The sequence below is a fragment of the Scylla paramamosain genome, chromosome 17 (assembly GCF_035594125.1).
Source record: "Scylla paramamosain isolate STU-SP2022 chromosome 17, ASM3559412v1, whole genome shotgun sequence".
Lineage (NCBI taxonomy): Eukaryota > Metazoa > Arthropoda > Malacostraca > Decapoda > Portunidae > Scylla > Scylla paramamosain.
In genome coordinates, this window is record NC_087167.1 from 2,512,519 (window position 1) to 2,537,500 (window position 24,982).

General features: G+C 43.2%; 1 protein-coding gene across 1 annotated transcript in view; it reads left to right on the top strand.

The window, feature by feature from the left end:
* The window catches only part of LOC135108312 (uncharacterized), a 117,862-nt gene that overhangs the window by 65,123 nt on the left and 27,757 nt on the right, over positions 1-24,982 (top strand). The window contains exons 3-5 of the mRNA XM_064019144.1: positions 2,441-2,634; positions 7,120-7,165; positions 14,598-14,667. Coding sequence (XP_063875214.1) covers positions 2,441-2,634; positions 7,120-7,165; positions 14,598-14,667 — 310 coding nt within the window. The remainder of the gene's footprint in view (positions 1-2,440; positions 2,635-7,119; positions 7,166-14,597; positions 14,668-24,982) is intronic.

Below are 24,982 nucleotides of genomic sequence, written 5' to 3' on the forward strand. Positions count from 1 at the left end.
GTTATGTCTAAAAGGAGCATCGAAAAAAAAAAAAGTAGTGCTGACGCCGGGCAGACGCGAGGAGCTCCAGGCTGACACTCTCCCTCCCAAAGGTCACTCCAGCCTCTGTAAAAGGGAGGGAGTGCGGCGGCGGCACAAACACTTTCTGGGAGAGTGACTGGTGGGCGTCCTTCACCCCGCAACACAGCTGTATACAGTGCAACACACCACACATCTCGTTGCTCAAACCAGACTGCACCACACCACACAACGTGCTGCACAGACCAGACTGCTCCACACCACACACCTCGCTGCACAAACCAGACTGCACCACACCACAGTCCACCCTGCACAAACTAGACTGCACCACACCACACTCCATCCTGCATAAACCAGACTGCGCCACACCACACACAACACGTTGCACCACACCACATGACCACATGCTCTTTAGTGCACTGTGCCACACTACTACCACACTACACCACTCTATAGTGCACCACACCGCAGGGCAGCAGTGTGCCATGACCATCACCACCACACACCACAGTACACCACCACAATATTACCACTGCTAAACTACACTGCGACAATATCAGCGCCACCTGGAGATATATACTTCCTGTGTAAAATCATTTAGGGCCATTCACATAAGGCGGCACGTGGTATGTTGTCTTTAGCAGAGAAAGAGTTAACTTTGATTCAGCAGAGTGCCACAAACTTCAGTAACGTAGTGCCGTATACACACTAACTAGGCATTGCTCTCATACATCATGCTATATTGAATCCTACAAGATTATATTAATACATTCAGTAGTGCCATGTTTCCCACAATCTATACCCTCGCGTGGTCTCATTAGTATTTGTGAATGAAGAATTATAGAAGAAAATTAATGAAGAATTATGACATCGGCGAAAATTTAAAGGTGTCAGTTTCGTAAACATTCTTAAAAGGTTGTGGTAAGCGTGTTGTGGTGTGCGGTGTCGTGTGGCTACGAATATCACATGCAGGGAAGTAATGTCGACAGAACGGAAAGAAGGTACGAAACTTGACAGGTAGGCCAAGGCTCGAGGCGGGTGTAGTGAGTGAGGGCGTGGCGTGAAGGCGGAGTGTTGGAATGAGGTGACGCAGGAAACCAGCCTATGTCGTGACGCCGTCTCTACTTCATCTTCCGCCAGATTATAGGTCAACAAGCCCATGAAAAGAACCTCCTTGTAACAAAAAAGTGACTTTCAGTGTGCTTATGTACTAACCTAACCTTCTAACCTAACCTAACCTAAAATAATCCAACTTAACCAGACTAAACCTAACCTAACCTAACCTAACCTAACCTAACCTAAAATAATCCAACTTAACCAGACTAAACCTAACCTAACCTAATCTAACCTAACCTAAGATAACATAACATAAATTAGCCATGCAGACATAGGCTTTCCGGTGCATTTGTCTGATTACTGCGGACAAATATCACAAATCATCCGTGCTCTGTTTTTCATGATAGCCTTAAGGAGTTTACGTCACATGCCTCTGGTTGCTATTATTCCACCTGCTTCATGGGAAATCCACGTCAGCTGCTGTGCTGTGGGAAGATTGTGTCAAAGGGTCGGGGAGGTAATTGTGTTAGTGATACGCACGTTAGAGCAGCCATGAAACACAAAATACAGTATTTCAAAATGTGTAAAATGTTGACGACTGTGAAAATTAGTAGGTAGTTTTGCTTCCTGTACCTTACATTTCTTAATCAGAGTCATGAACTGTTAAAGGAATTAGTATATGCTTAAAATTTATACCGCAAAGAGTTTGTAAATATTCTGATTATAGATTGTAGGCAGTTTATTACAAATGGGTAAACACACACACACACACACACACACACACACACACACACACACACACACACACACACACACACACACACACACACACACACACACACACACACACACACACACACACACACACACACACACACACACACACACACCACTCCTTTCTTTATATTTTTACTAGCAAACTCTGGAACACTGCTTGTTTCTCTCTTTTCCTCCTTCTCACGACCTGAACTGTTTCAATAGAGGATTATCAAGACGCTTCCGCAACTAAATTGATCAACATTTTGCAATCTATAATTTGATTTCTAGGACTGGGCTTTCTTTTTCGCTCATTCTGTGTGCCCTTGACGAGACTCCTTGACACGCAAAACACACACACACACACACACACACACACACACACACACACACACACATACAATAGCAGACATTTTTATTTTCTTTGTCTTTTAATAATACTAATAACAGAAAAGTGGCATTTCAGTTGCTCTTTGTTTTTGTCATCTTTTATTGTCGTTAGCCGGAACCTATCTTACATAAAAATTAAATCTGAAGTTATATTTCCTTTTTAGTCAGAAAACCTTACCTTCCCATTCCGCAGACCTAAATCCTTCCTATTCCTTCACAGAGTCTGATACTCGTCTGCGGGTGGCCAACGTCCTCGCAGCCACGGAGAGAACGCTGGGGCGGCGACTGAGGTGCGTGGATGAAGTGTACGGCCAGCACCTGCGGCGGCTGTCCTCCGTCAGCCATTATGAACACCAGCTCCTCTTCGACAGCGTGCAACCCATCATCGCCCTCTCTGACCAGCTGGTGGAATCGGTGCGTGTCGACCCCTTTCCCCTCTCACTGTTATTTGTGACTGGTTTTCAGAACGCCGCTCTCATCAATCATTGCTGTTTTTATACCTACAGGAGGCTGGTTTTATTATTTCTAAGGGGTTTTTACCTTTAAGTAGTGATGGTATACTGGCTAGAGTACTCGAGTTCGAGGAGATTCATGGTAGAACTCCCGGCCGGTTAGAGGCAGTTTGGGTATGTTTACTTTCATATTATATCCCCCTGTTTGCCTAGCAGAGAATACGAAAGCGGGGAGCTCTGGCCTTACAGTACAACACGGCAACCCCATCAAGACGCCTTTTGTACGGTGTAGTCCGGATATGTGGCTTAACACCTCCCAACCACCGGGGAGAGTGTGGCTTATAGTGGAATCACGTAGGCCGATGACGAAGACTGCAGTTTTACGTGGATTTGTCACACGCTTTGGGAAGTAGATCATCTGTTACCTCTTGCTATTTTCGCGCCATCACGGTTAGATCTGGCAAAATTATATGAGCCCATGAGAACCTAAGGGAAGCTGCAGGAAGCCAATAGGCCTACACATGGGATTCCCTGAATGAAATATAAATAATTATATCCAACTATCCGTCACCCCAATCCATATATTGATCTAATTTTCATTAAAAGCTACCTGTTAACTTGTCACAAACAGCCTGATTACGTAGTCTCTTCCAGTAATTCAAAACTCTGTAAATAAATTTCTTTTCTCTTTTTTATATCCAACTTTATCGAAGTAAGAGTGTTCCCTTTCGCATAAAAAAAAAAAAACACTCGTATTATAAAACATTAAAATACCAGTGTTATGTTTAATTTAGTGTATAAATATATGGAAGAGAATGTAGGGTATAAATATATTGAAGAGAATGTGGCTGTAAGAGTATACACCACCTAACTTATTCCTGACTTGATACAGCAAAGGCCCCTTACATGGAGCAGCAGCTCAAACTACAACAGCAGCAGCCCCTTGACCCTCCCTCATCATAGCCTCGTTTTGCTCGCACTTATTCTCCCTTCATGTTCTCAGACTAACACTCTGACATGAGAGGAATGTTGACGTGGAGCCTGAGTCCTGCATCATGCCTCCTTCTTTGCTTTGATCCTAAACCTTAATGCGAATGTGCGTGTGGCATGTACACAGTGGTGTCAAGAGCGTGGAGCCAACCAGCGCTCAAAGGGTGGCCGGCCAGCCTCCACAAAGGGTCGAGTTACTCCCAGGCATGATGGAGGGACGGGCGGCGAGAGACTCTCCTTTCATCCACCCACGAGAGAGAGAGAGAGAGAGAGAGAGAGAGAGAGAGAGAGAGAGAGAGAGAGAGAGAGAGAGAGTGAGTCCTTTTCTGTGCGTGGGGTGGTGGCTAGGCAGTTCCATGACCCCCAGCTTGTGCGTGTGTTCATCCTCAGGCCGGGCACGTGTCAGCGTTAGAGTACTAATTCATAATGAGCTTCTGGTCGGTGATAATAATAAGTATGAAGCCGCACTACCGCCAGGCATTTGCACAGGGTGACATTAGTTCCTTCTTTTATAGATTAGAAAACAGAAGGGACGGAATTAAAACTGGGACTAAGACTATTTTCCAAGAGGATAACACACACACACACACACACACACACACACACACACACACATCAGTAATCCCGGCAGATAACGGCGCACATGTTGTCGTAGGCTCTATCTGGCAGTCATTAGGCCGTTTTCTGAGTGGCTGCACGTCTGTTGGTGTGTGCGACGCATAGTAGAAGCCAAGCAGTGTTCATGAGAAGGAAAATATATTGAGGAATCAGAAATAATTGGCACTGACGTCATTTCTGACTTAATCTCACATATGCTCATTCAAATAGCTTTTTACTTAGAAAGAAAACAAAAGAACAGGATATTTTTGTCTGTTTGTTATATTGGTTTTTGTTGTGAGAAAACATAAGTTTGTGTGGCATCTTTTACTTCCTTAAATACCTACTAGTAGTAGGACAACAACAAAAAAAGTAAAGAGATAAATAAACATCTAGATTAATAAATAAATAAACGAAAACTTAGTCCATACGATATTATAAGGTAATCTCATGTACTAGACTTGAAACAAAACTGCGATCATCATATATTTTTTTTAATTCACCAGAAACAATGAGAGTTCTTCATTGAAACTCTCTTTGGAGAAAACGAAACGTAAGTCGTTCTCTGCTTCTCGAGAAATTCCATAGTGTTACTTTTACTCTGACCACTCACTTGTTTGTGGGGAAATTTTCACTCCTTACAGAGTGACATCTACACCCGCGTCATCCAGTACGGCCTCCTCCTCTCCTCCATCACTCACACTCCCTAAGTACCTGTCATTGGTCTTAAAAAGGAACTCTTTGTGCTGTATAACGCGATAAATTTTCCCCAATCTCAACCTGTCATAGTACCTTTAATGTATGTTACGTTGTTGTCCGTGTCATGTAAAATTTGAGACAGGTTTGTGAGAAATGAGGCCAAATTCTGTTACTGAGCACTCGAGTGTGTGTCGCGACGCATTTGACGCAGAGAGAGAGAGAGAGAGAGAGAGAGAGAGAGAGAGAGAGAGAGAGAGAGAGATGGCGCCTTTTACGTACATACAAACATACATACATCACCGTCTCCCTCCAGAGCTAGGGCCAGAAACAGCGGGACAGCAGGACTACACACACACACACACACACACACACACACACACACACACACACACACACACACACACACACACACAACAGGTATAGCTTCGTCCAAATCTAATCAGCATAAGAAAAAAAAATCTTGTAGAATGCAAACACATAAGCCTTTTAAGCAGAGATCTCATGTATATACGTATCTTGAGTACCTAAAACAATTGCGCAATTCAAGTAAATATAGGTTTAATCTTTTAGCAGGTCTAGGACTGAGCGCTCCTCAGAGAGAGAGAGAGAGAGAGAGAGAGAGAGAGAGAGAGAGAGAGAGAGAGAGAGAGAGACACCTGTATCTGCTGCTCACAGAGTGGAATGTATTACATCTGACAGGTGTGAGGTGTCAGCCAGATAATGAAGTATTACGATATCCCCACACCTGTCAGGCACCAGTAGACTCTGAGGCCTGTGAGGACAAAGTTAATGCGTTTTATCAGTAGTCGACATGATTATGCTAATAATAATGTATAAATGAAAGCATTTAAGACCTGAGTTTGTGGTATTAGCATCTTTACGCACAATTGTCAGCTTTGAATCATGCAAGCAAGTGATTAAGTTTACTGATCCCATAGTCATGAACTAGAATTTTGTACATTACAGCGTTGTCCAACACAATATCAAATGAACACTAGTCCTTAAAGGTAAATAATTCTATACTAAGTTACAGGCGTTATAAAATTATAAGCCCTCGTGGAATTGTTTTTAATCTGCTGCTGTTTTTAAGAAAAGGAAAATGTTAATGTTAAGTTTAAGCTTATATAACTATACTATAATTAAGTAAACATGTTCGTCGGATAATTTTCAAACAGCTGCTGTTTTTTGAGAAAAGGAAAATGTAAAGTTGAAGCTTGTGTGCAGCCTCTAGGGATACATCAGTGCTAATGATACAACCAAGGCAGCAGCAAACTAGATTAGTAAGTCTTTCGTCTCCCTAATGAGCATTGCGGAAACCTTGTCTTTGTATGCTGGCGCTTCCCTCCTCGCTTGGCCGCTCGACCTTCCCGTGTCAACAAGAGAATAGGTTTGTATATCCTCTTAGCGAGCGCCCCGGACCAGGACTCGCTGACGTGAGACGAGGCCCGCGGCTCAGATCTCCCGCTTCTGGCTTCCCTCACCGCTGCCTTACTGATCTGATGAAGCTTTCCGCATCAAAGGCTCGCGTACTGATTTAATGGATAAAAAAAAAAAGTTTGGAGTCCGTGAGATAAAAGTAGTTTTCTTTCCTTTTTTTTCTTCTTTTTTTTGTGTGTCTGTTTGTGTGTGTGTGTGTGTGTGTGTGTGTGTGTGTGACTCTCTCTCTCTCTCTCTCTCTCTCTCTCTCTCTCTCTCTCTCTCTCTCTCTCTCTCTCTCTCTCTCTCTCTCTCTCTCTCTCTCTCTCTCTCTCTCTCTCTCTCTCTCTCTCTCTCTCTCTCTCTCTCATACATCTATCTTCATCCGTCTGTTTTATTTTTCTCTGTGTCATCCTGTCAATTTGAATTTATCCATATATTGATCCATTTGCTCATTACCTTACCTAATTATTTATTTTGGAATCTATTAATCTTTCAAGCCATTCATTCTGTCTCCATTTGTGACTGAGCGTCTGTGTGTCTGTCATTCAGAATAAATCATCCATTATTTTGACTTTAGTAAATTTTCGATCTGGTTTCTTTTTTTATTTACTTGGAAACTGGTACGATAAGGCACCTGGTTCCTTCTCCATCCTTGTCATGTTTTACGGTATCAAGTGTGCGTCATTTTGTTGTGCTGGAGTATAGACCTGTGTTGACTGACAGCGTTGTATTGTTCTTTCAGCTGGATGCCGCCGTCACCTCGTGGGACCCGGAGAACACATGCCTGGGTGAGTATTCTTCCCTTTTTTCCTTCATTTTAAGCCATGCTATGTTACTCCAACGTGACTTCTATTCATGGAAAATAGTGATCTGCATAAGACCTGTCATATATAATTTCCTACCACTTTTTACTTAATTATTTGTTTATTTTTGGGAGGGAAGTGACCAAATAGGCGTTATTAAAGATAGTTAATCAGAAAAAAAAAACATTTTCATTTCTTATATTATCATATTATCACTGGTTCCGGTCCATCAGAAAAGTGGAAAATAAAAATAAATAAAATATGATTACTAACATGAACATCGTCAGATAAAGTCGTGGTCAGAAGTCAGTTAATCTACCGCACTCACCTCTTCTCTATTTTAGCCTTCTCTTCAATCTTAAGCCCCCCTGATATGCTTACAATCGCCTTACAAAAGCAAACGACTGAATGACCTATAGGTGATGATGAAAACGCTAAACAATTGAAAGCGAGTGCGGCACGTTATTCGATTATTGACTGTGACTGCACCATTCCAAACACACGCGGCTGTGCAAACAAATGCATTGCTAGCGGCACCGTATGGCTTGGAGGTGCTCATGACAGGGTGAAATAAAGCAAATGCAGCGAGACTAATCACCCGCCATGCCCCGCCCATACCCGCAATGCAGCACAGCCGGAACTGCGCAGCTTACGGTACCTGCACGCACTCACTCAGCCTTGGCCGCCCGTCCCTGCTCCTGGTCACGCCTCGCCAGGTGGGAGCCGTGAACGATTAGTAGAGTGACACATTTCCCATAGACATACAGGTAATCTCAGGTTATCAAGATATTCACGTTACGATTGGTGCGATGGCTAGATTATTGTTGGTCGTCCATGGTCAATGATACAGTGTTTGTTTTATTGTTATTATGGTACCTAAAATCACGGAGGTAAATCGTAACCACAGCAGTGTTACATAACACACACCACCAATTGAGAGAGAGAGAGAGAGAGAGAGAGAGAGAGAGAGAGAGAGAGACTTACGTAAATGTCATTAGTCATCCTAATCTTTTATCTGAAGATATCTTGACGGTAAGGTTTGGCAAACACGCGACGATGCGAAACATAGAAGGTGGTGCTGTGAGAGTAGGCCATTAAAACAGGAACACTAACAACTACCAGGAAAAGATGAGACCAAGCAATTGCGTATAGAGAGTGGCGAGGCAGAGATAAGTGCAGCAAAGAGTGGTCAGTGGAGATTGTGAACTCCTCATGGATCCCTCTCCTTCCTATCCTTTCCCCAGTCACGATCTTCCCGACCCTCAGTTCCCCACTCCTTTTCTCTTCCTGTCTTCTTCACCAGCGGCCACGGGAGGCGTTGGTTTACTATGCAAGTCATGTACGCCGAATAACCTTTCCCCTGTTGATGGATGTACGCACAAGTGTTTTCATTGGACCTAAGCCTTCACTCCTTATCCTTCCCAGCCTCCTCTTACCGTCTCTTGCTCCTGCACATTATTTTGTTTACCTACCTCTAGCATCACATCTTATCCTGTCTGTATCTGCTCTTGCTTCCCCTGGTTATGTTCAATTCTAACTCTCCTTTCTTATATCTTTTACATATCTTTCTCTTTCACAGTATAAGACAGCGGCATACGACCTTGTTGCTGCCTGGTCATAACTTCATCAATTTAAAAGCGATTTTACAATACATTTCTTTTCTCCGGTGTCTCTTACATCTTACTTTCACTTTCTCTTGACCTCGCTTTATCTTTCCTTCCGTCTAGCCTGTGTCACCATCCCTCCCTTCCCTCTGTCTTCTTCTGTCTAAGCTACACGTACAGTATGCCTTCCTGTCCTCGCCTCCCATTCCTCTTAACACGCAGCTCCTGCCCACACTGCATCTCACACTCTCATGCAGTAATGATTTTGTTCATCTTTGTGAAACTCTCCACCCTCTCCACCACCACCGCTGCCACATCCACATTCACTGCCATTCTCACTGTCATCACTATCACCATCATCATCACTATAGTCTTTGTCGTAGTTGTTGGTTTTCTTTTCTCTCCTCCTCCTCCTCCTCCTCTTCCTCCTCATAAACAAAGATGAAAGACTCGTGCAGTAATCTCACGTCTCTGCGGCAAATACTCACACGTTTATAGAGTGATGTCCGTAGTTTACTGGTGAACTTATTGCCGGAAAATTATAAACCGCAGACATTATGTGGGAGCAGCAGACTTTCTGAAAGACCAGTATCACACCCACACACAGTGCGTGACATGGAGCTCGTGTGTTCATGATGCATTGTTGTTGTTTGAGAATAATTTTGATTGGAGGCCATGGTAAGAACTGATGACTTAACAAGAGATAAAAGAAAAATTTTGTGATTCACTAAAATACTTAAAACTAATATTCACTTACACCCAGTTAATTTTTTTTTTTCATTTCCAATTGCCACACAAATGCAAAGTGAGGTGATACAACGGTAGCACCGCTGCGGTATTGTTACTGATGACAGTGACTGTGGAGCTGATGATAATGGTAATAGTGACTGGTGACGTTTGTGTGATTCACTTTAGATAAGCAGCTACATATCATCAAACTACTAATATACCATTTTTTTTTTTTTTAATAGGGTTTTGTTGCAAACATATAGTGTTCTCAGAAGCTCCTCCAGGAGTCCCATTTATTAACCTGTAATCCATTTGAAGGAAGCAGCAAGCACTGTTGGCGGCTTAACGGCTAGACGTGCACGGTTATCCCGACACTTCGATATATCACCACCACACCACCCCAACCCTCCCAAGGCTGTGCCCGCTGTCACTTCCTGTTGGGGAAGTGTTTCCCGGAGCAGGCAGGAAGCATTAGTTCCGCAAACAGCGCCGAGACAATTATCCCAAGTGGCTGGGAGGGTTTGCGGTGCAGGCAAGCCGGGCACAGCGAGGAGGCATGGGCGCAAACGGGATTTCTTTTATCTTTCTTACACAAATGAGTTGATATATGTAACAAATATGTAGTGGTAGTGGTAGGAGTAAGTTTCTTCATTCATGACCAGAAGGAAGTAAATGCATTCAAAATCAGTACTTTTTTTTTTTTTTTAATAATGACGCATTATGTTTTCACCAAACTGACGTCGTACAAAATAGTTTCATGATTTGTTTCGTATGAATAGCGCAGCGCCGCCACCAGCATCACCAGCACACAGCGTCGCCGCGGGGCAGAGCGGTCCGCGCGTGGCCACTGTGTACTAGACATGAAAACCACAGAAAGAGGAAGAGGGTAGAAGGGTAGAAGAAAGGGGAAGGCAGGGAGAGAGAGAGAGAGAAGGACGTGGCCGTGGGAGGGAAGGGACTCCGGATATCATCATTCATTACTCAGATGCAAATGAGGTGTTTGTTGTTAAGGTGGACGTTGACCGCATCTGTCAGCTGTCTCCTGTCGTCACGTTCACTGTTGGAGTATCTCACACTCATGACTGCCACGCTGCACCCAAGGGCTGGGGTTAAGGTTAATGGGAACGTCTTCTAGCTCGTCCAGTCTAATCGTCCAATCATTCACAGCGGCAGCGCGAGGAGACGAGGCGGTAGGTTGGGATTTCAAGAGAGGCATTGATTATTGGGTCTGTAAGAACCTCATCACCATATTCATCTTACACTACTTCTTCAGCTTTTATAAACCTAAATGATGTTGGAGCATGATAGGCCTACAACAGCACAGTCAGCATCAGCAGGAGGGGCGCGCCTCAGCATTAACCAGGTCTACCGTGCTGCGGCCCGCCAATGATTGCCGAGCCATTTTAGGCACCTCGGCTCTCCTTACCGTGTAATTTAGATATCCTTGATGACTTGCTTCCCCTTCCCTACCTGTGTTATTGGCTGTAGCTCAGGTACTCGTATGAGACCGCAACATTATACTTTTCCTGTGGTTGGTATAGGTGTCTCTTCCCTCGTGGGTCCAGGTGAGGATGTGGTAGAGACACTGATGACGTGATAGGTGTATGAGTATTCCTTCCTAGTCTGCTTCATTTCCAAGAAGTTTGAGGGGGAGGGAGACGCCGAGGAACTGTTAACGAGTGTATGTATTCAACTTTATTCAAGCTACAAGGTTTTACTCTTTTAAGTTGAGGAAATAAGAGGAAGAAATACATGTGTGTGGATTTGCGTTTATATTTGTGCTTTTACGGCTTAATTCACGTAGCACTGGTCTAGAAACTCCAGCGATGTTTTACGAAACGAGTCAGGCAAGCACACCGACCACAAAATTGGTGCTGTTACGAATTACAAGCTTCTTCAGTGCTTCATCCACACACACACACACACACACACACACACACACACACACACACACACACACACACACACACACACACACACACACACACACACACATACAGGTTTAGCAATGCATTAATTCAGATTTAACGTAGTTCTTGAATTAATTGTCGTTAGTTTGCATTCCTTTCGTGACTTGATTGGTTTTATGAAGCCGTAAAACAAAAGGGACTGCATAAATTATTCAAAAGGCGTTCTCTTTGTGGTTACTCCATTTGCATTTGCGATATCTCAGTTATTTCCTGCCTAACAAGTAAGTATAAAGCCATATATACTGTACACTTGCGGGCGCACGCACACACTCACACTCACACACACACACACACACACACACACACACACACACACACACACACACACACACACACACACACACACACACACACACACACACACACAGAGAGAGAGAGAGAGAGAGAGAGAGAGAGAGAGAGAGAGAGAGAGAGAGAGAGAGAGAGAGAGATCCACTCTTACCTTTTAGTAAAGTCATAGACACTCAACAAAAAGAATTATCTACTCTTTCCGCACTTTATGGCTACTTCACACACACACACATACACACACACACACACACACACACACACACACACACAAACACTAACGCGTCAGGTTTGATACTTTCATGTTGCAATTCTGGGAGCTCTGAGGAAGACAGACTCGCCACGGCCCATCCTGTTGGAGCTGCACTGCCTCCGTAATGGTAGTGATTTGAGGGTAAAGTAGGTGTGTTTCTTGTATCACTGGAACCCAAATGCACCACCACTACACGTCCGTTCTCGCTTTGTAACTGCACCATTTTGACTTTTTTTTTCCGACTTCCTCTCACTTGGGGTGTTTCAGGAGAGGAGTATCAAACCTTGATACCTTTTTCTTTTGTGAGAGAGACATTTAGCAGGCCTTTGCTGATCCTGTCTAGGGAGTGGCTACGGAATATTTTTAGTATAATGTTTCTACCTCTGCTGGTTAGTTTCGTTTACATGAAAGAAAAAAAAAAAAGGTTACGCAGCCTCCCTCCCTCTCTCTCTCTCTCTCTCTCTCTCTCTCTCTCTCTCTCTCTCTCTCTCTCTCTCTCTCTCTCTCTCTCTCTCTCTCTCTCTCTCTCTCTCTGTCCATACACATACAACCAAGGATTACTCGTACTCCTCCTGCCAGCGGTAGTGACCAGTTTCTGCAGCAAATCTCAAAAACTCAATCATTGGCTCTTCATCTTTGTTGCCAGAGGAACAACAAAGCCAAAAGAAACATCCCCGACAGAAAGGCCGAGATACGGAAACGCAGCGACGGATCACTCTCCGTTTTCGTTAAATTGACTCTGCAGTCTTCCCAGAGCGCCATCAACACCGACCGGAGCGTGACTTCAGCGGCCAAAATCTACCGCCCGCCAGCTCCTCAAGGGACTCTTCTTGCCAATACCGGTCGTCCTCTGGTACACTGTTTTTTTGTTGTGTTTTTTTCTTTTTTTTTTATCTCAATAATTGTCCGTCTGCAGGCTTTTATGATGCATAATGGTGTCCTAGTCTGTGTAATTGAGCCTCAGTCTGTGTAATAGAGTCTGAATGTGTGTAACAAGCCGTGATTCGCTCCCCACCTGTCCACCTGAGTGTGCTGACTTTACAGGTGTCGCATCTGCTGCTATTACTCTGCCAAGGTCTGGGTCTCTGATTGTGAGTTTTTTATTTATTTATCTATTTATTTATTTTATTATTATTATTATTATTATTATTTTTATTATTTTTTTTTTTTACGTTGTTGACGAAATACTTGTTTATTTCACTTCACGAGGACATCCTCGTCTCAATCATCTATGTAAGAAAACTCATATTCTTTACCTGATTAATTACCTGAGGAGTCCAATAGGTAAGTGCTCATTAAGTACTATGAGCACACACCTGTTGTCTCTCCTCCCTATCTGAGCCCAGCGTGGTCCCTGTGCTCATCCCCGCCTGGGAAAGGGCCGCTGGTACGTACAGACAAATGGGTGCGGTGCAGTGTGTGGGAGGCAGCAGACGTGACTCACTCACTCTGAGGTGGGGAGGGAAGATCTTCACGTAACTTTCACGGTCGTCTGCCCACCGGATGACAAGACGACCAGTGGATGATACGAGTTTTAGCTATCCCTCGATATATTAGATGGAAGAACGTTTTCTCTCCTTCATCTGATGCGTGGGAAGTGAAAGCAGCATGTCGATATGAATCATTTGTTACCTGTCGAAGTGAATTATTTTACCTTAGAGTTTATTGGTAATAGTGTAGATTGATATAGGGTGGGGAGGAGCCTGGGTGAGGCAAAACGTCTGAGAGGAATTGATGACGATCGGGTGACGTTGACTGATGGATGGTATAGGGAGCAGGTATGATGCTCTTCACGCTGCTGGAACCCCTACAGGACACGGACTATCACGTCTTGGCACGCGGAACCAGATAGTCTTCCACAGCCACGAAACATTTCCGTGCGAAGAACATTTGGATTTGGGATGAATGCACTGACGGTGATTTTTTGAACACCAATCTGAAGCATTACTTTTCCCACATCCTGGTAACTCTTATACTTTTCCTGTATCCAACGTTATTGTGTTTTGTTCAACTTTCACGTGATTCACCTAATATGACCATTGTTATGACAGTTTTAGTGGCAGCTACCCAATGTTTGGTTAGATTGTAACAACACGTACAATTCATATAAGTTATTTTCGATTTTTTAAATATTTTATTTACTAATCTCTTATTTCTGAACTTCCCAATAGTTTTCTGGGGCGCTAAGTAAGGTACACATGAGACTTGCAACTGTATTTGTTTTGTAAGTGCACTTTTATGACAAATTACGAGATGAAAATAAGGTGGTAGTGGCAAAAAAAAAAACTTTACATGTCCATTGTTCCTTTCTTTTTATTTTGCACTATATTTTCTTTCTTTTCCTTGTCTTTGTCATGCATAAGAAAGACATAGCAATACGGCAGAAAAGTTCTCTTTTCATTCTTTTTTTCACTACACACCCACACACAATTTTATTCCTGTCTTAGTTTACACCACAATTTTTTTTTTTGCTTTTATCACGTACGAGCTTTTCATAATGCAATTTTCTTCTTTTACTCCGGAATCTAAGTTTCTTCCCAGATCATAATGTGATATTTTTTTTTACACTTCAGGTTCCTTGTTCGAGGAGGAGGTGTGGGAGCGCTACGAGGAGTATCTGGACCTGTACGAGGAAGCCGTCAAGTAAGTGCTGTTGGCTGGGTGATGTATAGCGCTTGTGTCCTTCTTGCCTCGCCTTGATGCTGCTATTTATCTGTCTGATCTCTTTATCCACCTTCTACGTCACTTAAACTATTTTACTGCTTGATATTTTCCCATGATTACCTACATCATTTTAGATATTTATTTATTTATCTTTTTATGTTACAGTCTCTTAAATTGTTTTGTAGCCGAGGAAAGACGAAATTTACCTTCTCTTTCTTTTTATTGTGTCCATGATAACAATTCTTGCGCCGTTCAAAATAGTAACGAAGGAATACCGTAGCAGTAAAAGGGTTATGCAGTTAATTAAGTTTATGTTACCTGAAAGGTGTGTTGTCTACTGTGTGTGTGTGTGTGTGTGTGTGTGTGTGTGTGTGTGTGTGTGTGTGCGCGCGCTATGTACTCAACAGTGTTACCTATAGTTATAGTTCTTGAGGCTGTCATTGTTATCTTGTTCACTCGCTGGGTTTAGTGCAAGCATTTTTTTTTTTTTGTGTGTGTGTGAGTGTGCGCGAGTATGTGTCCAGTAAACCATATGCCAAAACTCCGCACGTGTTTTACATATGAACGCACATAAACGGAAGAATAAAAGCAGCGAAGATTGCCAAGTCCACGGTGAGGAAGCGGCGCCTCCACGCCTCCGGAATATAGCAGTAAACGATCACCGCAGCATATTTGTGAACCATTTTTATGTCCTTGGACGCAAATGAGGTAGGAGTGAGTATACATATTCTCGTACGTGACTACGAAGTGTCGCGGGAGGCAACTGTGGTGGCGCATCACGAGAACCGCAAAAGCACAGCCCGCGTTAACGAGTGAGCGAGGCGGCGGGGGGGGCGTGAGTGTGTGGAGACAGTGGGTGCGTGAGTGCGCAGAGGGAGGGGGACGGGGGAAGGGAGGGGTGTGGGACTGGATTCGATAGCAGCGGGGAAAATTAATCTTTCAGTGTTCAGATTTTCTTTTTCCTCCAATCTGGGCCACCAGGAGACTTGTTTCTCACACATTTAATTATTTTTTTTCTCATAGGTGGCTTCTGAAACTGTGTCATCTCTCTCTCTCTCTCTCTCTCTCTCTCTCTCTCTCTCTCTCTCTCTCTCTCTCTCTCTCTCTCTCTCTCTCTCTCTCTCTCTCTCCTCAGTCTTCACTAATTCCTATAAATTTTCTCTCCTCATTGTTGGTTTATTCTTTTCTCGCTTAAATTTCAACCTTTCCTTTGATTTTTCATTCTTTTTGCTCTTTACTACTATTTTTCATCTTTTCTGTCGTATCCCCATCTTCTTTCTTTATCATCTTTTCTCTCATGTTCTTCAGTCTCTTCTCATCCTACTCTTCTTTTATTGTTTCTTTTCCTTAAACTTTCCCATTCTTTATTGTTTTTTTCCTCCTTCCTCTCCTCTTCGGTATCCTGTTCTCCCACACGTAGTTTATCATTCATAGTATCCTTCAGTAAATAGCCTTGATTTTCTGGTGTCTGATGTTCCTATCTTCTTATGTACTCCTCCTTTTTTGTTACCTATCCTTATTAGTCTTCCTCTCAAATCCTTTACCTTCTTCTCCCACCTCCACCTGTAACAGAGAAAGAGAGAGAGAGAGAATGGTTGAGGAATCTGTTGTTATTACGTGTAACGAGTGATGATGCCTTCTTAACTATACGAAAGTGGGATGGTAAATAGTAGACACACGTGCCAAGTATAAGATGTCCTTTCTGGTTCTTCCATGTATGTGTCAGGTAACTTGGAATGGTATATAATGCTTTCTTATCCATGCAGGAACTGAGGTCATTAAGCATACCGGGTACAGTATTTCTTTTTCTTTTGCTTCCGTTTCTTCGTCGTTCTTCCGGGTAAATGTCTTGCAGTTTCCGCTCGAGTATAGCTGCTTGGAAGAACAGAAATGCCGAACTTGAGGTTGTTCAACTTTTTTTTTTTTACCTTATTTTTAAAACTTAAGCGGAGAGATATTTCAAAATAATATTCTTGATTTCCATCTTCACGGCACACACCATCGCCTAGGAAAAGTTTATTGCTGGAAATAGCACGCCATGGACTGCACGCAAACCAGCACGCAATGGAAGCATGCAGGTGATTGCTGGACGCGGATGTTCGCCAAATAGTAAACATGAAAAGCTTGTATTTCTCAGTTTGCGGATAACTGTCCAGGCCGCAGCAGGCGTGGTGAGTTGTCAGGCCGCGTCTCACATATTGTGCTCACGCTGGGAAATAGTTATACCTACAAAACCTCATTAAAGCCTCGGTCACACTGCTCCTTGGCATCTCTGGACCCTTAGATATGACTGGGATTCTTACCCACTCGCCCTCAGACACGCCTGTGCTGGGCAGCCTTGGATCGGAACGATTTTCTCGGGGCGTCAACCAAAAGGTGTAGTGTCGAGCGTCTATGGTTTTTGTGTATATTTATGAAAACGTTCACAAGATTTTCCTCAAATAAATGCAAATATCCATTGATTTATACTAAATTTGACCTGTGAAAGAAAAAGATTGTCACCATGAACTAGCTGTAAAGCAAGAAAGTTAGGTACTATTTTAATCTGAATCCTAAGAGAAAACAAACATGCCCGGGAGCTGAATGAAAAGTAGTGTAGACATTACTACAAATAATAGCACAGATGACAACAATAATTGGTCTGCAGAGGCAATGACTTTATCTCTGGGGAAGATAAGGATTCATAAGGTACTGTGGCTCATTAATGTCCTTCCTGTCTACCATATCGCTGCCATCCTACATATTCTGAAACATTTTGACGTCTTGACTTGATATAACAGGCTCTTTTTGTAAGTCCCTTCGGTTTTTTCAAAGATGTCATTAATAGGAAACACATTATGAGAAACGGACTAATAATATTTTTAGCCTTTGAGAATCATCTTTACTAGAGCCCAGTTTTAAATTCCGCAAAAAAAATGTTTTCATATGCAGTGTGACCAGCATGAGTGTGTGGGACGGTACCAGACCAGACGAAAAGAGTCCAACACACTTGATATTTATGACTATTTTAACTATTTACGGAGGTTTCATCATCGTGGCTTTTATTGAGGTGTTTATGAAAAGGCGTCGGAAAGTCATATATCTTTTTTTACGTGTCAAGGAAGATAACACAAGACATGAAAAAACAAAAAATGCTGTTTCCAATTAATTTTGTTTTAGAATGATTCTCCAAAAAAAAGTTGTCCATTTTTATTCCGGGCTGTCTTGTCTCTTGAAGCACTTGAAGTCATAGGCAAGAGGAAGAAGAGAAAGAGGTTGTTAGTTCCAGTTTCCCTTAAAAGAAATGAAAAAAAGCGAAGATACTGGTTAACATTTGCATTACACTTTGCCTAGACGACGCAGAGCAGACTGGTTTCATATCAGTAACTCGAAGCTCCTACAATCGGCCCTTATTTATCCACAAGACTTGGTCAAGTAGGAGGCGGCTCAGTTGATACCAGGTGAAGGTCACACCTACACCTGAAGGGCACTGCACCCTCCTCTTCTGCTGCGTACACTGTTCAGGTTCAAGTGATGCTGGACTGCACCTGTGAGTGTGTGGGCACGGCGAGTAGGAGTGGAGGGGGCGGCGAGTGGTATATGTGCAGGTATGGGCGGCGGTTCCAAATACTAACCACCCACAACACACACACACACACACACACACACACACACACACAGACACACACGCACACGTCAAGGATAAATCAAGAACAAAAAGGACAAATCGTTTCTCATGCCTGGTTCCTTCCTTCATGTCTGCGAAAATAAGTGACAGGCGTTGCATCAGTGAATAATTAAAAATATAAGAAAATAAGAGAAGATGCAATAAGCCCTCTAGCCTACAGTTGGCAGTCCCTGAATGAAAGATACCATCTACATATTTCCACCAATCTTATTCATCGATAAATCTGCCTAATCTTCTTTAAAGGCTTCTAATGAATCAACTCTAACAATCTGATTACTGAGTATATTCCATTCATCTACCACTCTATTTGAAAACCAATTCCTTTCTAGCTCTTTTTTTCAAATATAACTTTATCAAGTTTGAGCCCATTATTACTAACTGATTGGTTGATTCAACCCACCAGAACAACAAGACCATAGAGCACCAAAAATGAAAAAAAAAAAGACAAATCTTCTCACATTAGAAAGTCATTTATATCGCCAGAGTGAAAAGCGCTGACAGGGAACACTAACAATAACTCTTGGTGAATGGTGGTGAACACGGTGAGGGCGATACTAGAAGGCGCCAGTGGTATGGAGACGAGGATGAGATCAGGCTAGGGTTCGTATAGAGAGACAAGAATAGAGGTGTGGAGCTGAGCGTGGGAGTGACGAATGGCCAGCAGAGGCATACACACTACGTTCTAATCTCTATATGGCATATCGGAATCCTTGTGGTGCCTTTTGCATCCACGCTATCTCCTTTGCCTATTAAACCTACATTAGAGTCTGGATGAAGCCAAGGAATGGAGGCGGAGGCAAGGTGGGATGAGATGTAGGGCAGGAGTGGAGGGAAAGAGAAGGAAGGGTGGAGCAGTAATGAGATGGCTGACGTAGCAAAAGAGGAAGAAACCAATAAGGAAAATCTTGCAAATATCAAGGACTAGTAGGAAGCACACGCTCCGTAAAGAGAATGGATGGTGGTAGAGGTCATTTGATACGTACTGAATCCACTTATCACAAGAAGAAACAATGAATACAGTGGCAAGACAAGACAAGCCATTATCTTTTAGTGTGTGTACGGAAGCTTACAAAATCGTCGCGCTAAAGATGTTAATGAATCGGATTTTTCGCTCAGTTAAATAAGAAAAAATATCTTCAGTTTTGAAAAAGTAATTTTGAGTGCGACTGTGATGCCTCATGACGATCTTTCTTGTTCCTACCGTGTTCTGTTAATAAAATCGTTTTTTTTTTTTTTTTTTTCAGACCAGCTCAGTTTATTTTTATGTATCTTCCTTTTTATGTGTTTGCATTTCTGTACATGTGATTTTGTGTGCCCTTGTCAGTCTGTCTGTCTCCCCCTCTCCCCCTAGCCCCCATTCTCTCTCTCTCTCTCTCTCTCTCTCTCTCTCTCTCTCTCTCTCTCTCTCTCTCTCTCTCTCTCTCTCTCTCTCTCTCTCCTCTCTCTCTCTCTCTCTCTCTCCACACTAAACACCTTCACGTAATTCATTATCAGCCACAAATCATCAATATACGACACACAATAAGATGTATCCAAGCCGCGGTGTCGTAATGTGCGGAAGGGCTCAGGTGTGTGGCGGCACGCATCCGGTTGTTACAGAGCTTGTCCTCGAGTGGAATGTCCCTGACGCCTTTCTTGCTGCAGTGACCGATAACGAGGTAGCAGGTGATAAAGCTCCTCGCGGCACAAAGGCTGTAAGTTCGATCCTTGTGCACATAATTTTTTTTTTCTTTTTGGTGGGAGAGGTAGCGCTTTGTCGTAATTCCAGGTACCATATGACTTCCGCTGCAGCACGAGCCAGTTTCCAGTGGTTAGTAACGAAGCTGTCATGTGCTTCAGCTGTATTAATTTTGTATCATTGCGGCACCTGTTCTTAATAACGTTATATTGAAGTATTAGTATTGCCTTGACTATCCTTCAGTTGGTGGTGATAAGTGCCACGTTGACAAATTATACAGCTGAGGAGACACCCGCGATCACTCATCGATAAAACTCTCAGTGGTTACAGTAAATGACTCATTCTGGTACAGTTACATTATTATTGCGGTGGTTTAGGATCTCAGTCTTGCGGGTGCTTCATTCCCTGTGCGTTAGGTAAGTCGCCGTCGAGAAATGAAGGACAACACGAGGTCTTCTGTGAAGTAATTCAGCTTACTGTCCTTCATTATGGCAGCCACTCAGGGAATTTTCATATCACATTCAATATCATATATGTAGTATCTTGTAAACTTTTTTTTATAGGTAAGAGTGAAGTACGCACTGCAAGTTGGGACTTGACGTGGTAGTTAGTCTTGTCCCTTTTCTTTTCAGATTATTGTGGTTGCTAAAAGACCAGTAATCCCACTGCACAGGGCCCAAAGAGACATCCGGGTCACTTCATTTAGTTTCCATACACTGTCTAGGAGAGTATATGCCCAACACATGTTTACGTAACTAAGGGCATTAAGGATGGACACCTGAAGGCCGGCCATGACTCACTGATGCTTGCGAATAGACCGACTATCCACATCACACCTCGCTTGATATTTTTTAGAAGTCATTTCCTCCTTTGCATTACGTATCGCGGAGAAGACAACATGGAAATTGGATGATTCGCACTTTTATAATATTAGCGTTGATGCTGACATTGGAAACACAGTGATTCTCAGCACTACCGGAACTTCTTGCATGAGGTGGCCACTTACACGTGTTACCCCTCGCCACCCCGTCATTTGCCTAGATGCTGATCATGGAGGAGGGAGGGAGGCCTTCCTGTCCTTCGGCTGTGTCCTCCGCGGCATGGGGCTGAGGGGTCACGGCCAGGCCCAGCCAGCACACCTTTCCGCTCATTACAGTAATCGGCATTGCGCCACTGATCTTCTTTGGGTCGTGATATCACTTCCTGCGCCGCCAGCTATAGATAGAACCTGTTTGTCAAATTTAAGCCGTGAATTTTTCCCTGAAGACTCTGGGAATTCCATCGATAGATGAGGTTATGTGCTCCAGCTACGCTTGTGTTCTGGCTGGCAGATGACGCCCTCCGCCTCGTCCAGTGGCGATGTAACCCAGGAGAAGAATGGGGTGTCATAATCTGGTTTGAGAATTGTGTGTAGTAGCGGGATTCCAGAAGGCGATCCTCTTTCCGTCTCGTATATAAGGAACTGGACACTTCTAGTTGTATCTTGCGTTCCCATCATTTCCAGCTGTTGAGACTCCGCAGGTACACAGTGCTTATTCTTCTTCATCTGAAAGGAAAGAATGTTTAAGACTTCCTTTTTTTTTTGGTGGGGGGGACGATAAGTGACAGTGTGTGGGTGTCTTGTTACTGGTCTCTTCTTCCTGTGGTTAGGCATCTAATGTTTGGCGGCACCGTGAGCTGAGAGATTTGGATGACCGCTACTCCAAGGGACATATGGTCGAGATTGCCTATTAATTTTGACAGCTGCGATTTCCGACCACTCACTCACACTTTCCCTGTTCGCTCGGTCTGTTCTGCCCAATTTGTCTACTCAGTTGCCTCGCCATATTTTCTTTCTTCTTCTTTACTGGAATTGTGTTGAGCATTAAGTCACCTGTACGTCATCTACTTCTGTGTTCCCATCACTTACTTCCCCAACTGTCGACGCCTCATGAGAGTTTTGTGGCGCTGCAAATCATCTTCTTGTAGTGTCTCTTATAAGGTTACTAAACCAGAAGATGCCTCACTTGGCTGATGTCGGTGATTTTAACCCAATAATGAACAGAGAATGATAATTCAGTAGTTATGGTATATTGGAACTACGATTATTGTGGTTGTCTGTCTTTACGTTTACTACTTTGCTACATTTGATCAATCGCTAATCTCTTCCCTCATTTCAAGGGAATTAGGCAGGCGATCAAAGAATAGTGAGAAGCACTGGAAATTACAATTGCTTGGAGCTATTTTTCCATATGGCGTAGTGAATCTTTAGTCCAGTAGCAGCTTCCATACGGTGCATCTAGGTGGCCGGCAGGTGGGTAACGGGGAAGCGACATTAAGCAGGTGATTAATTATCTCAACATATCGCGGGATGCCATTCTGCGGGACGCCTCAGGTGGAGGGACTGTTAGTGTTTTCTGTCCCGTAGATTTCATTTTGCTAAACTGGACATTACGAAATAACGGATCTGCTTTGGAATTAATCCATTATAAGAAAGGATTGCTGCAAAGTTGCTTCATGACTTTAAGGATATACGTCATTCTTAATGGTTGTAGTGGTGAAGCGCAGTGTTGTATCATTTTAAAGACAATAGATCGCGATAAGCTTTATGAGTCACTAACAAGCATCCTCCATCCAGTGGCTTCCCTCCTTAACTGATGAGCGAAGGTATAGCGAAGGTGTAGCTTCTTTTGAAACCAAGGATAATTAGTGGCTCTTTGTCTCCCAGGACCAGCAGATAGACGCCTGTGGTTGTAGACATTAGTGTCCTGACGAACACAAGAACATAAAAAGTTGGAAAAGGCAAGGAAAGAGGTAAGAAGATAGCAGGCCTATTTGTAGCAGTCTCTGTATAAGATATGACTAAGTTTATTCCATTTATCTATTTCATTCTAATCGAGGACCAATTTCTTTTTCTCCTTTAAGTCTACTAACTTCTCTCATCGGTGTCCATTGTGTTTTACCTGTGTCTGATACAGAGACAAGAAATAAGTAAATAAATTGGTGAACATGAAAAGGCAAAACCAAACAAGACAGAATAAAAAAAATATACAGTAAACAAGTAGATAATGATTATAACCAGCTACAGTGTCATTGTCTTCTTCCAATTAATTTACTCGGCATAGTGTACTGAGGAAACTCTTTCTCATAAGTTAAGAATCATATCACCGTTCAGAAAATTGGTTGTTTGCCTGCCATGCACCTCCACTCTTACCTCCTCCTTCCGCTCTGCTTCCTCTTACATTTCCATGCCTCGTGGTTCACACACAAACACATACTCTGCATTTTGACTGTTCCCTCACCTCTCTCCTTCCTCTGCAAGACCCCCTTAATGATGAAAGCATGCTGGTAATTGAAGGATTAAGACCATTGTGGGCAGTTGGTCTTGCCGTAACTCAAGAAAATAACGCACATGAATTATTTTTCGGGTAAAGAAAGGTTATGAAGTAGCGGTATTTCATGCAACAAGTGAGGAATATCATGTATTATTTGCATGTGCGCACGTACACTTGTAAATGAGCGTCGGTTGTTCTGGCAATGAGTCATGAAAGTAGTGTACCCAAATTACTTAATAGGAAAGAAAAAAGTCATAAAATAGTAATATTTTTTTTTATTACGAGTTATTACGAGTTAGGTGCATCATTTGTCAGCAATGTGTGTGTGTGCAGGTTTATTTACAGCTTTACGAGTCACGTGTGCTCTTTTCCACCTAAATTATAATTGCATCCACGTTACAACTCCCCCCATCATAAACTTGTGCGATACGAGTGCGTTTCGAGTATACGTATTTAGTATTGCCATATTTTCCTCCTTCCTGTGCGTGGTCCGGCTTCTTGGTGGGTTAGATTTAAACGGCCTCAAGAATGTAATCAAGAGTGTGATTGTGGCGGGAAAGGAAGAGGTGGGAATGTGTGCCACAAAGGTGAGGAGGAAGCGATTTTTGTGGTGAGTGAGGGAGGATTCACGTCTGCTGAACTGTTGGCTGTGGTGTTGTCGGGGATGGGGGGGGGAGGGGATCGGTGGTGGCGGGATTCTGCTAAGGTAAGCTGGGAAAGAGAATACTGCAAGGAAACGCTTTAGGGTCTCACAAGGTCTATTTTCAAAGGCTACAGAGATTTTAATTGGGTTCTCACGTGCCTTTTTCCCGGTTGTGTTGGAGAGTGTTGGAGAATCTTTGTTAAGTCATCACAGGAACCATAAAAACACCCATAAAAACCACAAAAACTCCCACTCGAGCTGTAGTAACAAGTGGCCGCAGGTCGCTGGAACCTTTGAGAATATGATCCCTGTCTATCCGAGGCGGAGAGAGATCAAGGGAGTGAGAGGAGAGACAGTGGTGGAGGACGAGGGATACAATTATCAGGGGCTGCGTAATGGGAAAGTTTGAAGGGCGTTAAAGGTGACAGAGGTGGGTGGAGGGGCGTGGTGGATGGAGGATGGAGGTCGTTCCGGAGGATGGAGGGTGTTGAGGCGTGGAAGGAGGACGTGATGGAGCGGTAGTTGTTTAAACAGAATCTTTAGTGTCAAAAAAAGTGCTGTGTGGGGGGGAACATATGCAAGTACTCGGGGTTTGTTTGTGGAGAGGATGTCAACATTTTGTCAGCGAAAGGCGGTGGAAAATCGTCGGCTGGTATTCACTCTAGTAACTTGCTGGTCTCTCTGTTGCCTGAGAAGAAAACGGGAGGAAGAATCATGAGTGAAACTTATGAAACCAATACATTTGTGACACAGAATTGTATACATTGTTAGAGAAACTTCTCGTATGTAGAATAGTAGAGCAGAGAGAGAGAGAGAGAGAGAGAGAGAGAGAGAGAGAGAGAGAGAGAGAGAGAGAGAGAGAGAGAGAGAGAACAACAGTAGGCGGATGAGGATGCACAACAACAAAAGGAAGGACAAGAAAAAAAAAGTTGAAAAGTGGAATGAAAAGGATGGTTAAAAAAAGAAGAAAAAAAAAAAAAGCCTGTGAGAAG